Here is a 14,472-nt window from a genome sequence, read left to right on the forward strand (position 1 = left end):
AAGAAAGGAAGAAGGGAATGAAGAAATGTGGATGGTAGAATCAGTGTATGTGTTGAAATTCTGAATATGCAATGTGCCCTCGGGGCCAAAAAGGGAGGCATCAAGAAAAGTGTGGGCATCAGGTCGAGGGAGGTTCTCCTCCCTCTCTACTCTGCCCTGGTGAGGCCTCATCTGGAGTCCTGTGTCCAGTTATGGGCTTCTCAGCTCAAGAGGAACAGAGAACTTCTGGAGAGAGTCCAGTGCAGGGTCACCAAGATGATCAGGGGACTGGAACATCTTTCATACAAGAAAAGGCTGCAGGAACTGGGGCTGTTTAGTCTAGAGAAGAGGAGACTGAGGGAGGATCTCATTAATATTTACAAGTATATAAATGGTGGATGTCAGGAGGCTGGGGCATCACCTTTTTTCTGTTGCATCTGGTGATAAGACAAAGGGTAATGAGATGAAGCTGAAACACAAAAAGTTCCATTTAAACATAAGAAAAAACTATTTTATTGTGAGGGTGAGGGAGCCCTGGCACAGGCTGCCCAGGGAGGGTGTGGAGTCTCCTTCCTTGGAGGTCTTCAAAACCTGCCTGGACATGTTGCCGTGTGACCTGATTTAGGTGGACCTGCTTCAGCAGGGGTGTTGGACTAGATGATCTCCAAAGGTCCCTTCCAATCCTACCATTCCATGATTTTATGATTCTATGAAATTCAACCAGTGTTACAGCTGATTTGATGTGATGTAGCGAGTGAACATATGCCATCTTATATCAACTGAAAAACTGCAAACTGTGACACCCAGACACTCAGCTTGAAGAGGGTAATGATGAGATGAATCAGAGATATTTATTGATAAAACTGTTTGGTTACTGACATTTTATTTTAGAAATGACTTCAAGAGGTTAGGAGGAGATGTGGGGAGTAAAGGAGTGTCTTGTGTTGTCCAAGTGCTGTGACTGTATTGTGGTTATACTTTTATATGAGACCTCTGATATTCTCTTTTCTGCTCTAGTTTTTAAAGCCTACAGAATCAATACTTAATAAATGCAAACATGGAAAAATAACTTATCTCAGATGGCAAGAATCACACAGTATGTGCTTAAATTTTGATTAATTTCTATAATAAATGTGATCATCATCAAATTGTGATTGTAAACTGTAAAATCCAGTGAACCTCACATTTATTTGCAAAGTACACTAATACTTCAGATTTTTCTGTGACATAAGAACATTATATTATATGGACTGGATGACTCCAGTGGACAACCATACTATGAATTTTACAGCTTCTTCAAGTATAGATGACAGTGACACACAAAAAATGTTATAGTTATATTGTTACAGCTGAAGCATGAAACAACATTTGGCTGTTTGTCCAGCAAGCCCCTGTGGAAAATTTAATTTTGCAGTTCCTGCCACAAGAGCCATATTTTCATTGGTTTTCATATACATGTGATCACACTCCTTCATGAATAAGGGAAGTCATAGATAGCAGGGTAAACTGGGAGTCAGGTGTGCTAAGGGCATTATAGAGGTGAGTGCTTTCAGAATTTCAGGAGTAAATAATGCAGGTGTAGTCTAATAACTAGTACAATACAGACTGAAATATTAATTTGTAGTTTGTTGTATCAAAAGTACAGGGATGGCAAGATTATTTACTCTTAGGGAGAAGAATAATTTTAAAGCAGATAAAGTTTGTTTTATCGTAACTGGTAATTGACTAGTCACTTCAACTAAAATGAATACATTGTTTTAAAATCATTGCTGCTTTCTCTGTCTTTTTATGTTTCGTAGCAGAAATCTGGCTGTCAGATGAGATGTAAAACTGCATGACATAATGCAGTTTGATGTAACATGACTGAAAGCTAACATTTTAGAGTCTTACCCTGCTCTTATTGATGGCCATGCGCAGTCTCCCAAATGAGAGTCTCCTTACTTCTATTGATCCATGCCAATAATTTCTCTCTCAGATTTTGTCTGCTTCTAGAAGCAAGCCAGATATGTGATGAATATAAACCTGTATGTGCAAAGTTCATCCTTCTCTCAGTGAAGTCTGTAGAATCCTTGTTGCTGACTTCAATGGGAGCATGATCATGCTTCTGGACACTTCAATAGCCAGATACATTGTGTTAATGTTCAGGAAGTCTAAGGATCTCAGCATCAACACCTTCTACCACCCATACTTCAGTTATTTTAATTTAAGCTGAAACATTAGGTTGTCACAAATATCAGAGCTTTTTTTAGAAAAAGAACAGGTAATGCTGCATTTGTACCTTACCCAGAAAGTTGTTGGCATTGGGCTACTCATGAGGGAAGAGCCATGAGGATATCTCCTGTGAGTGGTAAATTAAAAATGTCCAAGAGCAACCTGTCTCCATGTCAGTTTGTGGAAGCAGTGACTATGAACATCAGAATAGGTCTGAGGGCAATTCTGAACCACAGACCTGGCACTGACATGACAGATCAGTCTACATTTCACCCACTCTGGCACAACCAGCTTTAGCAGTGCCAACACGAATAGCATCTATTTGCTGTACTTTTTCTGGCTCTCCATGTCCTGTCAGTCACACAGGCTCCTGAGGATGAGTCAGTGATGCAGACGGCTTTTTTCTTTGGTACAGTATTTCATGGAAAATTAACAAGGTATTGCTTGTAATATTCCTGCAATGGGTAGATCTCTTCAGCCTACTTCAAATATGCCTTAATCAAGGATTAAAAATCCCTATGAGCAATCCAGTTCAGAACTAGAGTGCCTGTGTGTTTTGATGTACAGGCAGTATGTGAGGGCAGAGGCCAGATGAAAAGGCCTGAAGGAGTGTAAGTTCAGTTTCTATAATTTTGTGTGCTTTACCTTGCTTAAATAGTTGAGTATTTGGATGATTTTTCAGTTTAGCATTACAAAACAAAATCTGCCATCATTCCATAAGAATGAATTATAAGATACCAGCTCTGAGAAGTACAGTATCTCATGAAGTGTTACATTGTTAGGAGAAATTTTTTTTTGTAAGAATGCAATATCAGATATGTCCTCTTGCATGTTTTACCCTTCAAATTCGTACTGTCATCTAAGTTTCTTAATTTATTTGAATTCAGTTCATTGTCTAAACTTTAATTTTTGTAACCTATTGAAATCATGTGCATGGGATGAATTTGTGTAATTAGCAAATAGATACACTATATACACTATTTAGAAAAGTGTTATTCTAATCAGCTATGCCTTAAAACAAATGTTAATTGCATTTTTATCACAGTTCACAAGATTACTTTCCATTATTTACAAATCTCAATAATTGCTTGAGATATACACAATGGAAAACAAAACTGAAACGCTGTTTTTAGTATGGGAGAAGTAAAACTTGATCTTATATATAGAAAAATACCTTATTCTTGGGTCATTTCCTGCGGTATGAACTAGAGGCACCAAATCAGACTGGCAGCATTTTGGCACCCATTTGACTTGGTGTAGATAAGGCCAAAGGATTTGAAACAGTGCTGAATCACATCTGTAGTAGGCAGTTGTGTTTGTTAGTGGTGCTGCAAGATGGTGGTTAGCTGCTCCATTCTGAGTATTGCTGTGCATAAATGTCAGCTACTGACATCATCACTCATGCACAGGAGCTGCATCACCTTCCATTCCATCCCGTTGCCCCATTAAAATCGATAATTACTTTAATACTGTGCAAATGCATCAGTAAGATACAAATACATAAGGCCCTAAATTTCCTGTGGTTAAGATTATTAGAACATATCACTTCAGTTCCTGTCATGAATGTCTCAGACAGCTGTACTTTGAAGTTATAATTTCAGGAAATATGTGTCTATTGTGTCATTCCAGTCCTGGTAATGATAATGAATGTCATAGATGGTTTTGTATGTGTAAATTTACCAACATTAAAGGTGCACTGAAATTAATATTTTACACATGAATATGGTGTCATGCTACCTATATTTTCATTATATATAATTTTGCTAATGCTGGAATATTGTTTACTTTGTTATATTGGTTTTTTTTATAGGATAATTCTTTTTTATATGTGCGTTGCATAGCAGAGCAATGCCTATATTCTTATTTATATAAAACACAAATCTATGTATAGAAATAATATACCTTTCAAGAGGAATGTTTCATGATTTCTTGCAGTAGATCCATAAAATACTGTTTTTTCAAAATCTGAAAGTCAAAATTCTTCCTGCAAAATGCATTTGTATTCACAAGGATGATTTTTTTAATGCTAAAATCTAAACTAATGTTGTCTGATTTTTCTAAATTCAATTCTAAAAAGAAGTATTCCATCTTTGAAAACGAAATTTCTCTAATGACCGTTGAAGAATTTATTGCCATTTATTATCTTTCCTCAAGTTATGACTTAGCAATCTAATTTGGAAGATAGTATTTGTCCTTCTCAGTTGATGTCAGTTGACTCTACACTGGTAATTAAAGCATACTGAACTGAAAAGTTCTGTTTTAAATGAAAAGTAAGAGTGAATTAAAGTAGCAGAGATGAACAAATTCAAAATTTTTTTTGGACTGATTCTGTGGTCACCCAGAGACAAAAAATGCAGACAAGGCTTCTGGATAAGAGAAGTGATGCACAAAGTAATATGTCACAGCAGAAAATGTAGTTAATGTAGATGATGCTCACAGAGCAGTTCCAATGAGGCAAATGGATTTTTTCCAGTTTTAATAACTGGGTTTTTTGTCAATATGCTCTTTTCGTAACACTATGAAATCAGACTACTTGAACTGTGTTATACTTCTCAGGCCCACGATGTAGGCATCCAGTGACAAAGATAGCAATAAAAAACCCCTGCTGCAAGATCCTGATATGTAAGCAAGGCTGTCGGTGCACTGGTCTGGGAGAGCAGCAGCAATAACAACTGAAAGTCAAAGTGACAATACTGAAGTGGTCACATTTGTTACAGGCAGTTTTCCTGTATATTGTAGCAGTCTTGCAGAAAGGAAATAAAGAAGACCTCAGAGCTGCATTGCTCCTATTCCAGTGAAGCTCAGAAGAGAATTTGGATTATTGTCTCAGTATTTCAGAAACAATGAAATCAGCACTTTCCTTTTATTTACCTGAGCTATACCATACTTCCTCATTCTACCGTCTGTTGCTAGGCAACTGTAACAGAACTAGTGATGTTTACCTAAAGCCTCAATTTATTTTACTTTATTTTAGAAAAGTAAACAAATAAAATCCACCCTGTCCTCAGTGATCTCCATCTGCAGAATAAGTTTGCATCTATGAAGAATGGTCTTGTTTTAAAGGGCACTAAATCTGTCTAGCTCAGCATTTTACAATATAGGATCTTACCCTCTGTAAAAGAACTTTTTTCAACACCCCTTCCCACATATTTCAAATCTGATATAAAACTTGTATTATTTCCCTGTTTTTAATGCATTTTCTTTATTTTGATGAATCTTTAAAACAATTGTAGTAAGAGCAAAGTAGAGGCAAAGAAAGCTCAGAGAACTTTGCTTAAGTGGTCTGAAATCACTATTTTTGAAGGAAAAGAGAGAAACCAACTTATATAATGTAGTTTCTTTTAACTTAGAACTTATTGCTTTGTTGGAAGGAAGCACTGTCAAACTGTAGCCTTGAGAGAGCGATTATGGTATTTTTATTTTTTTACCTTTGCTAGCCAGTGGCATTCAATTAATGGTCTTGTAGACTGGATTTAAAAAAAACCCAAAACATTAAAAGCTCTTAAAAAAATGTTTTCCTGCAGAGAAACATATTTTTCTGCATTTTATTTCCCTATCAACTTGTGTGAATACTGATTTATTGGTCTTTTTGGACATTCTGGTATTGAAAAGGGAACATGAAATATCTTTTTCTCAATTTGTAACGGCAATGTAATCTGGTTGATGTATAATACACATTTCAGCATTAAGAACTTCATTAAAATAAAGAAAAAACTTCCATATACCAGCAATTAAGATGTTTTGCTCTGGTACACAGCAATGCTACTATTATGGCAGGATTTGGTTCAGAACTTCTTGCTGAATAGTAGTATTAATCTTTAACCTTCAGGACAATTTAATTTCAGTTGGATGCTGGATAAAGTCTTAAATATACATAGGAAATTGCACACAAAGCTGTTGCCTGCCTCTCAGAGTACTAATCTGAAACTTTAAAAACACTAGCTTTTCTGTTTCATCAACACAATCCATGAATATATATCCTACGGCTATAAGTAAAGTCTGAACTTAAAATGTTTTATAGACTGATGAAGTTACAGCCACTTTGCAAATGTCTACATTGGAAGTTAAGGTTGCTAAATGCATTGTAGCATTTACCAACCATTCACCTCATGTGAGATGGACCTAGCAAAGGTCCTAGACTGGTCACAGACAAAGATGGCAGAATTTGAGTGGATCCGTGTTTAAAGAAAATTAATTTGAATTTTGAAAATTAGCTGACTTTCCTTCTATATTTTTAGCTTTAGCTGCCAAGCTACAGAATCTTTAACAATTCAGAGAAAACTAATTATGTTAGGAAGGGTTGAATCTAGAAGCCCACAGAGGTGAGCCTGTCCCATCTCTGTGCCCCAGATGCGGGCAGTGGCCAGGCTCAGCAGCTTTTCCCAGAAGGCACGAGCACACAAAGCCCATGTATACACCATGTATGTGTACATAAGGCCAGATACACAGAGTAACAGGAGCAGACACACAGCTCACATTAACTCTGGCAACACCAGTGACCTCATCCTGTTTCCCTTTTTTGACTGAGCAGAATGGAGGTCCACTCACCCCTACACAGACCTGATCACATTTCCTCTGGTTCCCAGTAGCCATTCTGCCATGATCTCATCCCTGGAGAGGTCTTCCTGGCTTTCCTTCTGCTTGCCAGCTCATCTGAATGGACCCACAGCTACATTCGCACATTTGTTGTCACACTTGTGCTGGCCCCTGATGCTTCACTGCAAACACATTGGCTCTGTCCCACCTGGGGCTGTCACTGTCAGTCACTGAGGTGTCCCCGATCACTGGGGCCCAGACACATGTGCTCTTTGGATCACAGTCCAGCCCAGATGCTGGCATCTTAAGCCACACTTTCCCAAGGCTGACGCAAGCCACCTGTTGGCCCCTACAGCCTTTGGGGATCTCACCTGGGACAGCCTTGAGAGGCCTTGGACAAGGATGTCCTGTCCTCATGAGTCCTTACTTTGGGTCCTTATGTGGCCTGCTGCCTCCCTTGCTCCTTTGGGCATATGGAGATGGTCTGGGATGAGCCTGGGAAAAGCTAGGGCTTCACCATCTGCTATTGTCTGTCTGTGCTCCTTTGTGGGTGCACAGATGAACTAATTTCACATAAACTGACAGATATTAATTATATCAAATAAATTTTAGAGATTTTTCTCACTAATTTTCTTGAAATTGACTAGTTTTTGCCCAGATCTTGCAAAAAAACATGACTAAATTTACGCTATTCTCATTTCATGTTGGTTTAAGACTCTCCTGAATATACGTTTCAGTATATGTAGTATTTAAGCTTTGCAGCACTGATTCTCCCTGGCTTTGAGAGGTGAAGGCAGACACATCAAGAAGAGACTGATGTTGTGCAGGTGGCTGCTTGGTGGGAGCTGCACCGTTGTGCTTCAGTTTGCCAGCAATGACAGTAGCTTGCAGTTGTGAACAAATCTTCAATGATACCTAAATTAAAAGAAACTTCATACCTTGTAATTTGAGTAATTCCTTGGAAAGTGCCTTTTAATGGTGGTGTGAGTTTTACTTAATAATTGATTTTTAAATAACACTCGAAGTAACCAAATGCCATTTAAAACAGTCCTTGGAAAATAGTGGTTTTGCCTCTCTGGCCATTTAACATTTCCATTCTTGATTGAAGTCAATTTAGGAAATAACAGTTTTATTAGGTAGTAACAGTGTCAGATAATGGCTTTGGGATAAGCTAATGAGGAAGAAATGATAAAGGTCCATTGGAGAGCTCAGCTAGTCAGCAGCAGGGCCTGCAGGCCTGCTGGGCCCTGCATGGGCCTGCAGGCCTGACTGGAGGCAGGAAGTGCTGGGAGCTTACAGTGGTCATCAACAGCGAAGTAAATACAAAGGCAGCATATGAAAACACAATAGAAAAGAAAAAGAGATAGTTGTAACAAAGTGTGCAACCACTTAATTGTGTCTTACAGGTGTTTACTGCTCCATTGCCTAAATTGATGGCAGCAACAATCGAAATCTGTGATTGCCTCTTGTAGTTCAAGAGGAAACCTTTTTTGTTGTATGTTAAGTATAACATGTTTGTCTCAGATATTTCTCACCTTTCTTGCTAGAAGTTGTAGTTGAAAAACTGTTGCTATCATGAGCTTTGCTGCTCAAAGTAATTTAAGTTGTGGCCAATACTGCAGTACCATAGTTCCTGAGAGTGTTCTTGTTCATGCTCTGAGGAGATGAGAGATTTGCATTTGAATTTTCTGTGCAGGAGGGAAAATTTAAAATCCATGAGGACTCTAACTATCAACTCTTGTAATTAAGGCCTCATTAATAAGGATAAAAGAGAGATGAGGGAGACAGGGTTTCATCCTGCTATATATTGCAAAGTGATTAATGCTGTTTTGTGCAGACTGCCAGAAAGAACTAGGTAGATAAAGGCATGTGTATTGACAAGATTCCAGTAAGATTCAGGAGCTACTAGGCTCTCTCTGAAGACTTTTCTTGAAGTGTAACAGTAGTGTAGAGCATTACAAGCCAACACTGTAAAATTAGAATTTATTCCTCCTTTGAACACAACTGGAGCAAGTATTCTGCAAGACAACTTTGCTGGGCCGGTAGATATTCAGGTTATAAAAGAAATATTAACAAAGACAGCAAAAAATACATATGTTTTGTAATTCCTTGTCCTGAACTGTTCTCTGACAAAGACTCCTCAATGCATCTGTTTAAAGTATAAAAATGATGGAACAGGGTATGGAGCAAACAAGCAAAATGAACAGTAATATCACAAGCACCATGTGTTATCCAGAGTTTAAGAAAAAAACTACTGCACTGCTAATGTAATGTTCAGCTTCAGTTCACCTGAGATGCCCATATTTAGAAGGGACCAAGGAGAATTAAGGAACTAAAAGCTAGAGTACCTAAAACTTGTGTTAGGAAACTAATATTAAAGAAAACAATTGCTTTACACATGGTTAGAACTGAGTTAGAGTCAAGGCTTTATTTTAAAATCATATGATTTTTAAACCTATTTGAATTCTCTGAATGAGTCAGCCAGCCTGAATGTGGATAAAGGAGGCTGGAATTCCAAAAGACAATGAAAAGAGATTGTAAAGAGCATAAGAAAGTCTGTACGTTACTAAAAGTTGTACCTCAAGGGTAGGAGAGAACAGCCAATTTTTACAATGGAATGTGTCACTGTGGCATCCTAGAGAGGTCTGTGCTGGCATCTATGTAGTTCAGCATCCTCATAATTGGCAAAAGAGGGTAAGCAGTGAAGTGATCATAATTATAGGAAGTTATGAGTTAAGGAAGATGAGAACCAATTGTGAAGAATTGCAGAAAAGGCCTTATATGACCAAGTATGAAATAGTAGATGAAAATGAGAGTAGGTGAATATGATGTGGCACACATAGTTATAAACTGTAGGAAATCTAAAGAGGAGAAAACAGTACAATAAGTCCTAATTTTCCATGTGAAATGACAGACTCTAGCCTTACTGTAATTCAATAGGAAAGGAATCTTGGTTATAACACGTAGTCCTATAAAAATGTCAAGCTAATGCTTACCTTAGCAAAAGAACAGTTCAAATCAGTAGGAGAACAGAAAGAGGGATTTAAAATATCCCTCTGTAAATGATATGTATACATTTTCAGCATTTCAAGAAGTTATGCTATCAGTTCTGTTTCATGAAGGATATGACAAAGCTGCAAAAGGTTCAGAGAAAGGTGATAAAATGGCTTTAGTACAAAGAACGGCTATATAAAGTAAAAATTTTCAACCTGGAAAAATAAAAGAAGCTGGGATATGATAAAGGTCAGTAAGATGATAAGTGGCGTAGATAGCATGAATAAGAATCATCTATATGTTTGCTTTTCATACAAAAAAAAATAGTGGGACAGAAAAGATAGTAACTACATCATGACTTTACCATAGTTTTGATGCATTTTATAGTTTGCTATTCAAAGTACATGTATATTGCAAAAATGGCTTTCGATTAAATATGTGTGTGCGAATACATATACACATATATGTAATATGTCAATCTTGCACAGAATACCTTATGAATTACAAGAAGATAAGTGGTTGTTTTTTGGCTTGTCTCTTTAGAAGCATTTGAAACTTAAAAAAAAAAAAAGAAACTCAAATCAATCAATCTGTACTTTGCTAGTTCTAAGTATTAGATGTAGAGAAACGAAGGTGGGTAGGATAAACATAGTAATGATAAATAGAAAGTCCCAGGAAAATCAAAGTCCAATTTTTAGAAAATATTTTATATATTTGTATTTCATGAGATCTATTCAAAATCTTATGGCAAAGCAGTACTTAAATTCTACTGATTCTTAGTCATTGTAGCAACAATTTGACCTCAGTGTTCAAGGCAAGATTGTAGTGTTTTGAGTCTACTTGGTGATCTCTCAGTCACAACTGAGAAATGCTGAGCCTGAACAAGTGCAAATAGAGCTGGTACAGGATATGCAGAAATCTTTTTTAAGATAAAACAAGGCTGAAGTTGGTGTAAATAATTTTCAACTAGAAGCCAAGAGCATCAGTTTTCTTAAATTACACTTTTTATACTTTAAAGTTAAAATAGCTGTCCTGAAATGTCTTCTTACAGAAAACAGACAGAAAGTTAACACTATCAGCATAGTTTACATTGATATAAACAATGAATTAGTGCCTTGCTAATAATTTTTTACCTTGAATATTAAAGTATTAATAGCATTAGGTAACAAAAATACTATTAATATGAATTTTATTATATTATTAGTAGTATCAAAGTAATTTAATGTACTGATATGGTACTTAATCAATGACTACATTTCTTGTGAAAAATGACATTTAATTTTTATTTGACGAACCAGAGCTAAAGTGAATTGTATGGGTAGATCTTTTTAAGGTGTAATCAGTCTGTAAATTCTCTTCTGTGTTTTCATTCAGCCCAGCAGAACTACTTAAGCTCTGCTGAGCTTTTCTTTTAATATTTTTTCCTGCCCCTATGTTTGATTTCTTTACTTTGTTGACATTTTCTGTCATTAAGGCACTCACAAGAAGGAAAATATTCTTAGTTAATCTAATGAGTGTTCCCTTACAGATCTGTGGTGTCTCTGCAGTCAGCAACTGTGTTTTTTGTGGGATATTGCATTACTAACTCCTATCTAATTTGCTGCCATCTGTCACCCATAAGTCTCTTCATTCCTGCTCTCAAAGTATATCCTCCTACTGGGTCTCTCTTAAGTGATTTGATGCTGAATTTTCTCCTTGGCAGAGGTGTAATATTTGACAGTTCTAAAGGTTTTAGTCTTACATATATTGGCAAAATAGGTATTATAGAGATAGCAGTTGATTATCTTTTTTTTTTTTTTTCTCCCAATTACTGCTCTATTAACATGCTTCATGTCTTGACAGGTCAGGGACAGACCTAGGAAGATGTCAGTTTTCTGGGCCTGCACACCTCTTAAAGTCTCTGAGTATTTCATAGTTCAGAATGAGTTCCTTCTTGAAATTGTCAGTGCTCAGCAATGAAGTTGCTATTTAACTGTATATTAAATTTGTTCTAAGATTTTTATTGGGGTTTTTACTGAAAACTAAGTAAATAAGTATTTATTTTTATATATGCATATAAAATTAAGAACAAATGTAAACAGCATTTCACAGGAATCATTTTCCTTTATGGTTCTCCTTTGCCTTGTGTTTCTTGGGTACAAAGTGAATAGGCAGAATGTTTATGAACAGGAGGGATATAGAGAGAGAGAAGAGCAAAAACAAACTAGAGAATAAAAAGGCTATATGTGGTAGGGAATGCTTAAGTTAAACAGGGTTAAAACATTGGCTGCCTTGTTTAGAGTTTGGTTTTTTTCCAAGGGAATAACGTACAATAGCTTCAATTTACAGTAAGGAGTACAAAACACCTTTTGCAATAAAACTGGGAGCAATCACTGACAGTTGTAAAAACTTCTGCAAGTAGGTAGCAAGCACTTCTGTCAGGAAGTTGCTGAGTTACAGCCATTTTGGGGATGAGAGGGCTCACTTACTACCTCAGCAATCTTAAACCAGCCTGTTTTACCTTAAGCCAGCTATAGGGTTGCTGAAGAGATTGAGGAAGTAATTTGATTGCCTCCGAGTGTCAGAAATGCAGTTAACATACTGCATTTACATGTGCAATTACATACGGTGCATTACTTTCTTCACATACCAGAATTACAGATTTCTGCTCCTAAAAGGTATTTCTGTCTTCAATAGAATTTAGATGAATTGCTAACTTACATTTGATACCTGTCCTCTTTTGAAGCAACTTTTCATGCCAGAGTAGTAGGAAAGCTGCTGTGCAGCATGGCTTGCAGGGGATACACAAACCAATCTCTCGATGTTGGAGATGTGAATTAGCTTGTTAGAGCATTAGAATTGTGGGCTGTCATTATAATTTTACTTTTCTGATTCAAAACATTATTTCTGTAGTAATTAAATTATTTTAAATTGCTAGTGACACTTTTATGACATTTCCCCTGTGGTAATAAGAAGAGGAATACAATGCAAAGCATCTGCAAGAATACTGACAAGTTACAGTGAACAGTATGTAGCTGGAACTTTCATGCTAAGTACATGTTGTAGTAAGTTCCTTCTTCAGGAATGTTTAAAATAGAGATATTTTATTAATGTGAATCAGTTGGTAGATGTACTAGAGAGATTTTAAATTTAAAGGCCTCCTTAATCCTCATACCATTTTTATCTCTTTGTTACAGTTTTTGCTATATTTGAAATTTAGTAGAAAATGATTACTCGTTAGTTCTTTAGTTTTAGCAGCAAATCCCTTTTATTAAATCCCTTTTATTAAGATTTAGATACCTCCCACATGCATTTGACAGCACTTCTCTGTAAGATTCAGTCTCAAAGATATACTGCTGGGAAGTTAAAAATAAAATTGCAGCCCGAGATACTTTTCTGATTTAGGTATAAAAAAAAAATACTGGGATTATACTTGTTCTGAAGTGCTTAAAATGCATGTAATAATGCAAGCATTATAGTGCACAGAATGTCCTTAAACTTTTCTCTGTTCAAATATTTCATTAATACTGCTCTCCAGCTCTGAGCCAGTACAATTGTTGTGGGTGGGTTTAACAAAATCAAGTAGGAAATTAGCAAGAGTGTGCACTGCAAGTCAAGGTTTCTTGCTGAGGACTTCCCGTTAATGAGCTACTGTACTTTCACAAGATCTGTAGGATGTACAAACCAGACACAAATGCCTGCTGATAAAACTTTTAGTGTTATTTTTTAAGGATCTTCAAAAAAAAAAACAACAAAACCCCCACTTCCCTGATGACAATACACACGGCACTAAAAATGTTATGCCACAGGACTTATGCTGTGTTTTCAAACGTTGTAACAAATGCGTAATTTTGGTCTCTGTGTTGAAAGTTTGTTTCAGAGCAGCAGAAACTCTAAAACCTTAGTATTTATATAAAAACTTTATAAATGTAATTCACCAAACTGAACATTCTCTGGCATGTAAACTGTCAGTCTGTTGCTATTATGGCATCAAGGCTAATGCTTAAATTTCACATTTGGATAATATTTCGTATGTTGTTGATACAATGTAACCTCAAGTAATGATTCATTGCATAAAAAGATGAGGGTTTGGAATACAGGGGAAGAATGGTATAAATGCATTTTTACTTACTTTGTAATTAGAAAAAGTAATATAAAATCAAGTTTACATATAATTATGTGTGTAAGAATATATAGTGGAGGAAGGGAAAACCACCAAAATATATATTTTCCTTTCTTTCTTTTTCAGGTCAAAACTGCGGAGGCTTAGTACAGGGACCAAACGGTACTATAGAAAGCCCTGGATTTCCCCATGGTTATCCAAATTATGCCAACTGCACATGGATCATTATCACAGGAGAACGTAACAGGATACAATTGTCATTTCATACTTTTGCCCTCGAGGAAGATTTTGATATTTTGTCAATTTACGATGGACAGCCACAGCAAGGCAATTTAAAAGTGAGGTAAAGTACCTTTTTAAGTGTCTTCATTCCTTTCTGTCTGTCTTTCCTCTTTATCTCCTGAATATATGTTCTGATTATCTGTTACAATTACATTGTGCTCTCTCAGTTCCTCCTCAGCCAAGAGGTTAACAGTATCCCGAGATCTCACAAAAAAAGACATTAATCAAATTTTCAGATCTTTATGGCCCTAGATTCTATCATAGTATCATCAGTGGCACTTAACATTTGCCCAGTTCAAGGTCAGTTTTGGTAAAGTTCCTTGACACAGACATATTCCACGTTGCAGTAGTTTAATTTTTATTAGTCT

At 36.4% G+C, this 14,472-nt stretch overlaps 1 protein-coding gene across 1 annotated transcript in view; it reads left to right on the top strand.

Moving 5' to 3' along the window:
- CSMD1 (CUB and Sushi multiple domains 1) overlaps positions 1–14,472 on the top strand; it is a 1,065,186-nt gene that overhangs the window by 206,412 nt on the left and 844,302 nt on the right. The window contains exon 2 of the mRNA XM_061989487.1: positions 13,949–14,165. Within this exon, the coding sequence (XP_061845471.1) occupies positions 13,949–14,165 (217 nt within the window). The remainder of the gene's footprint in view (positions 1–13,948; positions 14,166–14,472) is intronic.

The sequence above is a fragment of the Colius striatus genome, chromosome 2 (assembly GCF_028858725.1).
Source record: "Colius striatus isolate bColStr4 chromosome 2, bColStr4.1.hap1, whole genome shotgun sequence".
Lineage (NCBI taxonomy): Eukaryota > Metazoa > Chordata > Aves > Coliiformes > Coliidae > Colius > Colius striatus.